At 31.5% G+C, this 14,477-nt stretch overlaps 1 protein-coding gene across 1 annotated transcript in view; it reads left to right on the top strand.

Moving 5' to 3' along the window:
* LOC113372694 (UPF0692 protein CG33108-like) overlaps positions 1–13,040 on the top strand; it is a 128,215-nt gene extending 115,175 nt beyond the window's left edge. Inside the window, exons 3-4 of the mRNA XM_026613047.1 lie at positions 10,485–10,965; positions 12,719–13,040. Coding sequence (XP_026468832.1) covers positions 10,485–10,965; positions 12,719–13,040 — 803 coding nt within the window. The remainder of the gene's footprint in view (positions 1–10,484; positions 10,966–12,718) is intronic.
* The last annotated feature ends 1,437 nt before the right edge of the window (positions 13,041–14,477 follow it).

Below are 14,477 nucleotides of genomic sequence, written 5' to 3'. Positions count from 1 at the left end.
CGATGATGATGAAAACGCACTCACACCTGTAATGGTCGATTCTTTGTCAGGTGCGGGAAACACGGCAAAGGTGACTCACTAGCAAATATTTCTATAAAAATAATCTATACACTTGTCATAAAGAATTAGGGCTCTGATTGCTATTTAGGGGGCGTCCATTAATTACGTGAGATTCGACAAAAAATCGCGTAAGGTAGGGAGGGGTATAGTAAGATATCACGTGTATTTATTTTTTAACTGATTTTTTTTAAATTCAAATTTTTACAATTTTTTCTCGTATATAAAATATACGGGGGGTGATTTTGAATATCACCACGTATCAGATTCATAATGCAGGAATGGCCGACGTTTTTTGCAAACAAGTTACTGAAGATGGTTTAGAAATGACCATGGCGACCAATTACTAAGGACCATTCTTACTGACCGATTTGCTGATAGACTTGTTGAAGAAATCAGCACCAACCCGAATTGTAATAGTTGCTTCAGAACTATATAAATTCTCAAGGTATTTTTTATTAATTAAATTAACTCTTTGGGGACGGCTGTCCACCTGAGTGGACAAACATACTTCGCGAGGCACAGGCTATTTTATAAACATTGACTCAGTTTGCATCGAAAAGTTGAATAAATCACATATAGCAGTGATAAATTACATATTACCAAGGGGAAGGAGAGGTCCAAAAATTCTTAAAAAGTTAATCACGTGATTAATGGACGACCCCAATAAAAATAAAAAAAACATTTTTTTTAATTACAATATCTGTTACAACTGCTAAATAATATAATACATCTAGTAACATAAGTAAATAATAACATAAATATAAATAAAATAGAGTACAAAATAAAAAATAATAGTATTTTCAATAAAATGATATGATGATTTAATATAAAATAAAAGCAAATAATAATAATAATAAAATTATTAAATAAAATTTGTGAATAATAAAAATATTACTAGAAAAACAATAAAGTGGAATAAAAACAATAGGTGACAAATAATAACAAAATAACAATATTAGAAATAATAAGATAATAATATAAAAATAATAATAATGATGATAATACTGTTAATATTATAAATGACTATTTATGAAATCATTGGGAATTTTTCGTTTCAGCCTGGTTGGGCTAAATAATGAAAAACATGTTGTCACAAAACTTCAAAATTTTGAGTTATAAACTTACTGGAAAATTTTCCTCAAAATTCTACTTATTGACAAAAATGTCGAAAAGTCATATACCTTTTTTTTTAATTTTGGACTTTAAAATAATATTATCCAGCCATTGAATGTACGAAAAAAATTGTGACTATTTTTTTCGAGACAAGACAAATTTGTACAAAATATATTAGGTTGTCAAATATCTCCCTTCCGCTTTTTTGCTCTTGTTTATAATACAAAAAGGCGGAAAGGAGATATTTGACGGCCTAATATGTTTTTTTCTTATAAGTCAATAGTTAGTTTTTCCATTAATAAATAAGAAAGAGATTTATTTAAATGTAAATACAATTTTTAAATAAAAATTCACAGAGTATTGTTTATATATTATATTATTACATATATTTTTTGAACAGTTGCACAAACTTCCTAATATGAACAATTAATGCACCTAATCAAATAGAATTTAGATTTTACTTCTTTTTAAATTGTGAGGACAGAATTTTGAAATTTTGACACCCCTCATTATTCGAAACTTCAATGATTTTTTTTAATTAAGCCGCTTTTTGGAGGCTTATAATATTTTACAATATTTTATAAGACCGTAACCTCTATTAGTAATGGTCTTATAGAATATTGTAAGCAAAGTTACGAAGAAACGTCTTGGTCGATATTTTCCAAAAACGAATCAGTACGATTCTTAATATCTTTATATATAATTAATATATCTTTTAAAAATTTTTGGGTTTGCGATTTTTGGCAAGAACGTGAAAGTAAAATTTTACTCTGTTCTGCTAATTACAAAAAAACGGCTTGGCTGATCGTCGCACATAACATAAATTGTGTGAATAGTTTGTTCCATTTTTCTGACAGATTTAGTTAACTCAAACTAAGTAACTTCGTAACGTTAAGCAGTTTGTGTATTAGTCAGAAAATCTTATTTGCTAATTTTAGTTTTCTCGACGTTTTAGGTCATTCTGGATCGTTTGATTGGGAACAGTATGTGTTTGTGTGTTTGTGAGCCAAAATATGACCTTTTGTTGAAATTTCTCCAAAGCTGCTTTAACGATTTGAAAAATCTAAAATTTTCGATGAAACTTGATAGGGAATCGCTTATCTCAATTCTTAATGATTAAATCGATTATATGTACATATCGAGTAGTTTTGGGTACATCTAGTTGAACGATGATTCCATTACCCCGTTGTCAATTCCTGTCCCACAATAAAGGTATGTATGGTACTGTGAAGATTTTTTTCTCCCGTTGTGAATTTGTTGTAAAGCGACCATCGAGCAGCGAGCAGCGACCGGCGACCACACCGAACGGCTCGGAGAAATACTTCAATAGTTGCGAGCGCGGCGCAAGAAATCACAGTCGGGTCCCACGATATGCGCATATCTCGCATCGTCACATTCTAAACGGCCATCTCGGCGACTGGACCGCGGCCGCCGAAGAGAGCCGGGTCGAGAGCTCGCCGACGGACGATGAGACTGTGACCGTACGACTGGCGCCAGTCTGACGGGACTCAGACGCTGGAAATACTCAGGTGCGCGTATGAGCGCGGTCGCAACACTACACGATTCAAACGGCTGTTAAGATTTACACACTCTTAAATCTGTATTTGTGTTGGAATCATTCTATTATATTATATGCCGGGACAGGACGAAGAAACATTTCGAGATAATATGCCAAATGAGTGTAATATTTATAATTGTGCACTTGTTTTGTGTAGGGTAGAGCTTAAGGGTTTATCATCGATATTTGGAAAGCAAGTAAAGTTACAAATTTTTTAACAAAAATATTTGAAAGTAGAGGGCAAAAGATTTATAATCAGCTATCACCTTGATTATTATAATATTTATAATTGTTTACTTGCTTTGCATAGGGTAGAGCTTAAGGTCCACCACTGATATCTCAAAAACAAGTAAAGCTACAATTTTTTTTAACAATTATATTTGAAAGTAAAGGGCAAAAGATATATAATCAGCCATCACCTTGATTATTATGACGCAGCTGTCGGCTTAAGGGCTTAAAAAGGGCGTAAAAGGGTTCACCATCAATATCGCAAAAACAAGTAAAGTTACATTTTTTTTAACAATCATATTTGGAGGTAGAGGGCAAAAGATATATTTTGATATCTCGAAAGCAAGTAAAGTTACAAATTTTTTAACAATAATATTTGAAAGTAGAAGGCAAAAGATATATAATCAGCCATCACCTTGATTATTATGACTTATCTATGAGGCTTAAGGGCTTAAAAAGGGCGTAAAAGGGTTCACCACCAAGATCTTAAAAACAAGTAAAGTTACATTTTTTTTAACTATCATATTTGGAAGTAGAGGGCAAAAGATATATTTTGATATCTCGAAAGCAAGTAAAGCTACAATTTTTTTAACAATAATATTTGAAAGTAGAGGGCAAAAAATATATAATCAACCATCACCTTGATTATTATGGCGTAGCTATGAGGCTTAAAGGCTTAAAAAGGGCGTAAGGGGGTCTACCACCGAAATCTTTAAAAACAAGTAAAGATACAATTTTTTTAACAATAATATTTGAAAGTACAAGGCAAAAGATATATAATCACCTTGATTAAGCTATCTGGAGATAAACAAATATGTATCAATATTCATATGAAACGTATTTTTCTTTGTTGTAAGTTTTTTAGTTGTGAACACTGTTGTTTAGTTTACGAGACCTTAATAAAGTTTTTAATTGTTTTAATTTTAAGTTAGATTCAACAAATACACGTATAGTTTTTATAATCATTAGTATATAGTTTTTATGAAAACATACACCTGGATGAGGTAAAAAAGACCAGCTGAATCTTTATCTTATAAAAAGTGTAGCTATTATTTCGTAAAATTTTTTTAAAATTAAAACAAGATATTGCTGGCCCTCTGTCGCTGTCTGTTCCATTTTACCCCGACTATGGGATAAAAAAGACTCCGTGAGAAATTTTGAAAAACAGTAAAATGCACGTTTTTACTACGACGAATTGACTAGGAGTTATACTGAACATAGTCAGATAGTTGTTTGTTTGATATGTGTTATTTGTTGATATGTAGTTGAATTGGTTTTCACAACAAGAGGGTTTTCATTAATCACGTGAGGTTTTTAGGGGGAAGAGGGAAAGAGGGGTATAGCAAGATATCACATGTATTTATTTGTTACCAGAATTTTTTACAAAAGTCTAAAAGTTTCAAACAAAATTGAAAATTTTTACAATTTTTTTAAAAAAATACACGTGATGTTTGTTGGGGGAGGGGGCTATTTTGACTATTACCAAAGAAGAGGGGGGGGGTCTAACATCATTAAAAAATCGATCACGTGATTAATGAACGCGCCCTTAGTGCCTGCAAGTATATTTCAAGCAATCACCACTGTATGTATTTCTCTATCCAAGTATGATGAAGCAACAGCATGTTTTATTAATAAAATCTGTAATTTATAATTTATATAAGAAAGTGTGAGTCGTTTGTCAAATGAAAAGATCACGAAATTGTTGTCGCAACATCCGATTTGTAACAGCGTGTTTTTGTCTCTGTCCGAGAAAAGACGAGAGACCTTGTTGTCTCTGGTTTTGTCTCTGGCTCTGACTTTGGCTCTGGTTTTGTCTCTGCCTCTGACAGAGGAAAGAAACCCGATTGCGAACCGATAATGATAATATGGATAAATTATATGGTCAACGATTTCCAGGGAGAAGATAGAATTTATAATATAATAGATAGAATTTATGTCTATTACTCAACGCGATTTTCAACCAACATCTTCCGAACAGTTTACGACTTTTTAAAAATCGATTCAAAATTGTAGGTTCAAAAAAAAAAATTACACTTCACTGCGTACAAAGCTGACAAACGATAGTTATAATCGAGTTACATCGAATGGCTTTAAAATTTTTAAAATCGGTTCAGTCGTTTATGGGAACACGTCAACGAAGGACATAAATTGGCTTACATACACACATACTTTTTCCAAATTTGGTGTCATTCAATTCAGAATCTAACAAATCAGCATTTTTCTCGAAGACAAACTAATCCTCCGTAAAGTTATATTAATACTTAATATCTTGCGTTCATGTATATTATAATAAGTTCTTATTATAATATACATGAACGCAATAAGTTCTTATACATTTAATATTAACATTATATTTATATTAATAACTGTAGTGTTGAATATTGATTTTATTTAAAATATTATATGCCATATAAAATATGTGTAAAAAATCTGCTTAATTAATAAAAATTAAAATTTGTAAATAATTCATCAGACGTTTTTAGTTTCTGTATAATTCTGCATAAATCTTATTGGATTTATTTAAGGGGTTATTTTGATTAATCTTCTTTATTAGATACTAATGTTAATAGCATGTATTGAAACATTTATTAGAAATGCATAGTGTAGGGAGGGCACAAAAAAATACAAGCAGTCAATGAATGTTTGTTAATTTTAATTACATGAATATATGATGATGAGTGAAATTGTGAAAATAATATTTGTTTAGGAGTTGTTGAACATAATCCACTTTGTGAACGAATATTATAGAAGTTATTAATCAGCAATTACTTCATTTCTCTAATGAAGGTTCATTTCTAAATGCTAATTACTAAAATGACAAACTAATCATGTCATATTTGAAGTATAAATCCATACTTATACACATTATATGAATGTGTATAATGGTCGATACTAATAAATGTGTGCATCACGAGTGTAATCATATTACTAATAAACATTATTCAAAATTGTCACATGACGTATTTATTTTTACTTAAATGCTATTTTGTACAGTAGCCAATAAGTTTAACTTCAATCGCGTATGAATCTTACGCGAACTTCTTTTTTATAAATATAAAAGTACCCAAGATCTATTACAATACGTTAAAGGACTTAATTCTAATTATTACATATCTAATCATACCGTATGATACCTAAGACCATCAGTTCCTACATTTATATATAAATCTATTACCGCTTCATACCTATTAACCTAACATACGCCCTACATATCTTTTTACCCCTTACAAACCTTACATTCTACCGTTTATACGCTATATCTTACGCTTATCTATTATCTATTGTCTCTACTCTATACTCTATTGTCTATCGCCCACACCGGGAATCGAACCTGGGACCACCGCGTGGCAGTCCACAGCCTTAACCACTACTCTATTGGGTCCCCCACAAATAATATATTAAGGGACGCACTGTTTTTCCGCGGTGCCTTTACCTATTAATTAAGTAATTAATACTAAGGCGACGCGACGACACGCGGAAAAAGGCGACCAATTGTAGTGCTACTGTGGTCTAGTGGTTAAGGTCGCTGCCTGCCACGCCCAGGGGCTCGGGTTCGATTCCCGGTAGGGTTCGGAAAAATTAGCGTTTAAGAAACATTATAGGTGTAAGATAAGCTATAATATTGGGCGTGTTATGTATATAGGGTTGTATGCGTATTAGGCGTATTAGGCGTATTGGGCGTATTAGGCGTACTATATAGTTAGTTAAAAGACAAAGAATTTAAGGTTTAGGCATACGTGAATATGTTATAGGTATCTTATAAGAAATACATGTTATGTGATAATCATTAGGAGAATTTTGATACGGGTACTGTATAAAATGCATTTTTATCCTTATAACAACTCTTTAAATATTATTTTATTCATGGCAAATAAAAGAAGCACGTGACATACCCCAACATTTAATTTTTGCAGCCACGAGTACAAGTTTTGCAGTTTATTAAATAATTTAAATTCAAAATAGGTATTGTTGAACTAAGAACCCAAAAATAAATTTTGCTTAAAAATACAATTTATATTTTTTTACCAATATAAAAGTATTTACCAATATACATGTGTAGGGTTGTCCTAGAACTCAACCAACATGTTTGTCTTTATGTCTGTTCGTCACGTTGTTTTTTTTTGGATAAATTTATGAAATAAACATTATAAGAACCATGTAAATTTTTAATGCTACTATAAATATATAATTTATAATTTATCATTATATAAATATGTATAATTCATTCTTATTGTTACTTTTATTAAATTTTTACTCTTACTCTTATCAAATATTACTCTTACTCTTATTTTTTTATCTAAAATTTCATCTAAATTACTAAAATCAATTTTCATTGATTAAGTCTATTATTTGTACAAGCCGAAAAGTCAATGCAACTTGCCGTAAGGCCAAATGCCTATTAAATCCTGAATGTCCTGTTTTCGTCCTTTCGTGAATTTGCTGAAGACATAAAGATGTGCCCTCTAGTAGAACTTTCAGCTCTTGGGCAACGTTTCAAAATTTCACGACAGATGTAGACTGAAATTAAATGATCTTTCTGACAATTCTACAATTTTGACAGAATTCTTTACAAATGTGACAGTTTTGGCTAAATTTATAATTTAGATAGTTCTTTTAGTAGTGTCCTGGTTGGAAATTGTATATAATTGGTTTTTGTTCGCTAAAGTTAGGTGTGTATAGTAACAATTTGTTTCATGAGTTGTGTTTGTTATTCTAACCTAATTGTATGAACAATATGTTTAAATTATTATCATATTATGTGCCTAAATATTTTTGTAAATATAAATTAACCGATAAGTAGTTTTATTGATTTTGGAAGTGGCATCCGCTTATAACGATTTTTAACAATTTGACTTTCTGCTAAAATGCTAAATAGTCGTCTTTCCAATTCTTTTACTATTATTTCTTAAGTAAAATATGTCGTCTCCCATTCGCCGAAAGTGTTTTACAATCGAAGAGAAAAGTGCCATAATTCAGCGCCTAGAAGCAGGTGTCTCCAACGCCGAAATTTCCAAAGAATTCGGCGTCGGCCATTCCACGGTTTCTGCTATTTGGAAAAATAAAAACCGAATCGAAGAACTAGTCCAAAGAAATGTATTAAATTTGAAAAGAATCCGGGGGCCCACGCAAGTACAAATAGACCAGGCCTTGTTACAATGGGCCCAGGAGCAGCAGAATCAGGGGATTCCCGTGAATGGGCCGATGTTAAGGAAAAAGGCGCAGTTTTTTGCTGCACAATTGAATATGCAGGATTACGTGTGCACACCGAGCTGGATAAATCGATTTAAGGCCAGGCATAACTTAAAATTTGGTAAGAATAAAAATGATGGTGCATCTGGGGACTGGTTGAAACAAACTTGGCCGAATTTGCGAACCAAGTTTGCTGATGACCAAATTTTCATCGCTGCGGGTACTGAATTTGATAGAAGAGATAAAAAATGTAGTTTTATGGTTTCTGCTAATATTAATGGAACTATCAAGAAAAATTTGTTGTTTGTTAGCAACTGGGAAGAGTTTGCTCATCCTAAAGGGGCAACAGTTGATTATAATTCTGAACTCACTAAATGGCTACAAATTTGGAATCGCGATTTGTGCACGGATAACAATAACATTTTGCTGTTAGTGAATAGTAGAACAAATCCTTCTCCAATTTCTGGTTTAACCAACATCACCTTAGTTCCTGTGCCTGATGCAATCATCCAACCTGTCCAACAAGGCATTACAAGCACTTTAAAATCCATAGTCCTGGACGCCACGTCTAACACTGATATTATATCACTTTTATCTGAATCTTGGCAAAAACTACCAGACTCAGTAATATCTGATTTATCCAAAAGCGCCGGATTTTTATCACCCACAGATTTAGAAGATTATGATCCTTTATCGTTTTGCGAGACAACTGAAGACTCTTGCAAACCGGAAGAAATTTGTGCAGAAGATTTAAGTCCGGAAATTAAATCGGAATCGGAAATTGATGTCCAAACTGGTCCGACTATCGAGGAGGCCTTGAAGGCTGCGGAGACTTTAAATATTTTTGTTCACTCGAATTTTGAAGACGAGACTATGATAGAAGCCATGGTTAAAATATACACTTTGATAAGGGATAGTTATTCTAATGGAAAAACTGCCAATGGGGATAGTTAATAAATATACAACGATATAAATTTAAAGGTTTTTTATATAAAATTATTTAAACAAAATTTGCCAATGTTAAATTAAATTGTTGCTATAAACATAACGAAAAATAAATCTCGGTCGTTATATGCGGATTTTAATGTAAAATGTATATAAAGCTAAAATTTTTGTAAAAACTTTGTAATAAACATGTTAAGTAATAAATATTTTTTAAAACAGTTTTTTTTTTTAAATTTCAATTAATATATACATATTTAACAAGCTTTTTTTATTTTTTAATTAGTTTAAGGGAGTAGTTTTGAACGAAATATCACGAAATATCACGTGGGTGAGGAAGGATATAGAAAGTACCACGTGTTTTTATTTTTCACTTGCTTTTTTTTAAAAAAAACAAACATTTTCAAAAAAATCTAAAATTTTACAAATTTTTCTTAACTAAAAATACACGTAATGTTTAGTGGAGGAGGTGGGATAATTTTGAATTACCCTACCAAGAAAGAGAGTGGGTCTAAAAATCTTAAAAAAAATCGATCACGTGATTAATGGGCGCCCTCTTTACAAAAAAACAACTGAACTAATTTCAAAAATTTAAAAGCCATTTTAACAAAATTTTATAAGTATACTTTTTGGCTAGTTTTACGCGATGATCAGACGGGCCGTTTCTTTATAATAGTAAATAAGTACAGAAATTCTTGACAAAAATTTTAAACCGATTTTGAATATTCAAAAGCAAAAATATTAATTGCAAGTCGTGCTGATTAGTTTTTGGTTAAGATCGTTTGAGACGTTTTTTTGTAATCAATTTCAATGAAACTAGTTTAATTATAAAATAAATTCAATACTTGGAATATTATGCCAAGAAATTAGGACTTTTCTTAAATAATTTTAAGAATTTAAACTATTTGTTGAATATAACTTTATTGCTTGAAAAATTTACACAAAATTAAATAATCTGCCTTATTTTCTAATATCATAACTCTTACAGCAACTCTGTATACTTATAAATCACTCTTAAATGAATAAATTGATTTTTTAGTTGTATTCGTCAATTTTTGCACATAACTATCAAGATAATTGCATATAACTATTGCACATAATTATCAAGAATTTAATGCAGCTTGCATTTAGGCAGTATCACCTAGTTTAGGAATAATTTTTTATTCCATCTTCTTCATTTATTTGAATTTCACTTGAATATGATAAAGGAGACAATTGTGACAAACAAATTGCCAGGAAGAAAATTCATAAACAAAAGGTTTAGTTTAGAATGCATATTTATTTATCTATTTTAAATTAATATAAGTTGCAAAATGCACGTTATCAGCGGATTCTACTACCAAATCTCTATGATGTACCTTTAAAATTTAAAACGAATCCCAACAATTTTCAGCCATGTCAATTTCCCCGCCAATCGCCCCGCCGTTACCGCCCCAATTCGACGCCCCCTTAATAACTTTGCAAGACTTCGAAAACAAGGACCTGTCCACAAACGCCTGCCTGTGGGCCTCACAATTCCCAGAGCTCCAATGGACCTGCAACATCCACAAAATATCACTGGACAGACCTCCAATAAAATGCACTTACAGGAAATTTCAACCCCAGAAACAGATAGGACCCACCTGCGGCCTTGTGGCCCTTTCGATACTGTTGGGAAATAAGGTCACGGCCGAAGAATTATTGACCCAGGCCAGGGGTAAAGGATACAGTATTAATGGAGAGATGTTCAGTGCTAAATATTTGTTGGATTTGTTGAAAGAGAATTTAGACAGGTGCGAATTTGGGGAGGGTTGTAAAGTTTGGTTGCACGAAGGTTCTATAGAGACTGTTGATGTTATGCAGTTTTTGTTGGAAGGAGGAGCTATGCTCGTACCGTATCCTTTTGATAAAAATAAGTCTTGTAAAACAGTTGTAAATAGAATTTTGTGTCAAGGGCGGGTCTGCTTTAGAGGCTTGAAAAATCCATTTTTTTGCTATAAAGTTTTCCAAAACTAGCCAAGAATATATCCCTGAATTTCAGAAACAAATTCAAATTATTTTCAAAGTTACAGACGAAATAGTGAGCAAGTATATAAGCAATCTCGATTTTTCATTTTTTCGATTTTACAGAATTGATTGTATTCAGGATTAATTTCTCTTCTAGTTGAACTTAAAAAACCTTTAAAAAAAGTTATAAGTAACCTACGTTTTAAACAATCTAAAGTGAATTTTTTATATCAAAGTTGCGAAAAATTGGTGAATTTCTCATTTTTTAACTTCCCGAAGAAGTTTATGTTTTCACCAAAAAATCCGATTAGCTAATTTTATGTTTTCTCGACGTTTCAAGCTATTCTGAATCGAATGAGTCCAAATTTGAGGAAAAAGTATGTGTGTGTGTATGTGTGAATAGATTTTTTACCGTAAATCGACGTTTTCTCAAAAACGGCTGGACAGATTTCAAAAATTTAAAAGCCATTCGATGTATTTCGATGAGGACTATTGTCAGTTTTGTGAGACGATCTGCCATGCCGTTTCTTTGTAAATCGCAGGAAAGTTCGCATAATTTTGACAAACGCTAAAAAAACGAAACCAATTTTTGCAAACTTTGACGAATTTTTAAAGTTAAACGAGTTGTCGTAGGGCCGTAATATTTTAGTATGATCTAGCTAGAAGACTATGGTATCTACCGTCAAAAAAATAATAATAAAAATCGTCGATTTTTTTTTTTAACACCTTATTACAAGAAAACGGCCTGGCCGATCTCTTCCAAAAACTAATCAGCACGATTCGCAACCAATATCTTTCAAACGGTATTAGAATTTTCCGAATCGATTCAGAATTGTGGGCTAAAACATGGACGAAACTAATACATTTTTCACTTTTCTGTTATTTACAAAGAAACAACTCACTTTGGGGGACAGCATTTAAGAGCAATACAAAAATTATTCAAAAGTTTCAAAACAAGATACTAAGGATCATCCTGAACGCCCCAAAATATGTACCGGTATGGCCGCTCCACCAGGACACGGGCCTGCATACTGTAGAAGAAGAAATTGCAAGATACGCCATCAAACACAGTCACCGACTGGAGAACCATCCCAACGGGCTCGCCAAAGCACTCATCTCAGCAAACTACACCAAAAGATTAAAAAGGAAAACGCCCTTGGACCTAACTGGCATCCCAAGTCAATCTAGATTATAATCTTTTCTTAAATTAGGAGAGATTGCAACTGTGCACTCTCTCAAGCATTCAATAGTTTATTTTGCAGACAGCTTCTTTGTTATTTTGTTATCCATAAAATTTACCTACGTCGCGCAAAATTGATAAACGCTAGTCCTCATCGAGATACATCGAATCGCTTTTAAATTTTTGAAATCGGTCCAGCCGTTTTTGAGAAAACGTCGATTTACGGCAAAAAATCTGTTCACATACACACACACATACACACACACATACTTTTCCCTTAAATTTGGTCTCATTTGATTCAGAATGGCTTGAAACGTCGAGAAAACATAAAATCAGCGAATCGGATTTTTTGATGAAAACATAAACTTCTCCTTCGGGAAGTTAATTATACTAAAAGCCTATCTGATAATAAGAATAAGTCTATTACCCTATGTCTATTACCCTTAACCCGTTCCTCACAGTTACGACGCCTGGTACAATCACTCCCCCTGCCAGGCCAACGGCAACAAGGCCCACTGGGCCCTAGTCTGCGGCATAGTGATCCCCCAAGGGCAGATGGCCAGGGTGCTCGCCTGGCATGGAAAATCGCAGAGGCTGGCCATCTGGGAATTGGCCGATCTCAGTCTGAGCAATTCCAACCTGAACGAGTTCAGCCCCAACAGGGAGAGGGACGGGAAGGAGTACGTTTTGCCCGATGGGGGCATCAATGGGCCTTTGGGGATCTGTGGGAGGTGTATTATGATCGAAGGGTTTAGGAATGGGGCGGTTAAGATTTGCTCATGAGGGGGGATGGGGATACATGGAATTTGTGGAGTATGATTTTAATGGAAATAAGTAAAAACTAAACTAAAAAAGTTTTGCAATATGGTTATGATATTTTTTCGTCGATTTTTTGTATTTTGATTTTAATTTTCCATAGTAATTTTTGAGTAGACGAAATTGTTACATATTAAGAAATGTGTAGAATATTTATTTTTTCATAAGTTTACCAAATATTTCATTCGTATCACTCAAATTTTTTTGAAGCTACAGAATTGTTAAAAATAAGATACTGGTATAAATATTCTTTATTTAATTATTATTCTTTAATATTCAGTAACAGTTGATTCTATTTGATACATAGGAAAAACAATTTTTCTTAAACTTTTATTTATGTTCAAATTTTTTTTTATTTTTTTTATACAAATGAATTTATAACAAAAACTTTTCTTTTATCTTAGTTTTTAAAATAACATTTACATATATAACTTAGGGGGCATCTATTGATTACGTGATCGATTTTTTAGTTTGGTCGTGATTTTTTGAATTTTCGAAAAAAACGTAAAATTTGTTTTTTTTTTTAAATTTGGGCAAAAAATAAATACACGTGATATCTTATTAGACCCCTTCCTACTTCACGTGATTTTTCGCGATTTTTTTTGTCTGAAATCATTGAATTTAGGCTTATTTTTGGTTAAAATAATTCCATAAATCACATGTCTCCAAAAAAATGCTTGTCGTATTACATTTTATTATTTTTTTTAACATTTTGATTTACGAGTTCCAACTTTATTTAAATAATTGAATTTATTATTTATTATATGGAGATTCATATTCGGTTTGTTTTATTTTATATTTTTAAGTTTGACGTTTATTTTTGTATCTTATGAAAATAATAAACTTTAAAAAAATTATAAATACGAGTTACTACTTTTATTAATTAATCCATAATAGATATATTTTTGCCTAATAATAAAATCTAAGACTCAAAATTGTTTATAATTTTTATTTTATTAAATTATTGCACATTAAAATAAATTACAATAATTATTACTCATTTAAACATACATTAAAAATATCGTTCACGTGACTCAAAGACTGCAATTACAATAATAATAATAATAATAATAATTAATAATTGAAATATGTTTATTTTTCGTTAAATTAATTTAAAAAATCACATGTCTCCAAAAAAATGTTTGTCGTATTATATTTTATTATTATTTTTAATATTTTGATTTATGGAGTTTCAACTTTATTTAAATATTTGAATTTATTTTAGAGAGAATTCATATTTGCTTTATTGTAATTATATATTTTTAAGTTTGACGTTTATTTTTGTATCTTATGAAAATAATAAACTTTAAAGAAAATCATAAATACGAGTTACTACTTTTATTAATTAATCCATAATAGATAATTTTTGCCTAATAATAAATCTAAAAGACTATTCAAAATTGT

Source organism: Ctenocephalides felis, unplaced genomic scaffold, assembly GCF_003426905.1.
Source record: "Ctenocephalides felis isolate EL2017-DRISC unplaced genomic scaffold, ASM342690v1 CF-g0.4_SCAFFOLD_01604, whole genome shotgun sequence".
In the NCBI taxonomy this organism is placed as follows: domain Eukaryota; kingdom Metazoa; phylum Arthropoda; class Insecta; order Siphonaptera; family Pulicidae; genus Ctenocephalides; species Ctenocephalides felis.
The sequence above is the reverse complement of the archived record's forward strand: the minus strand, read 5'-3'. Positions and strand labels throughout refer to the sequence as shown.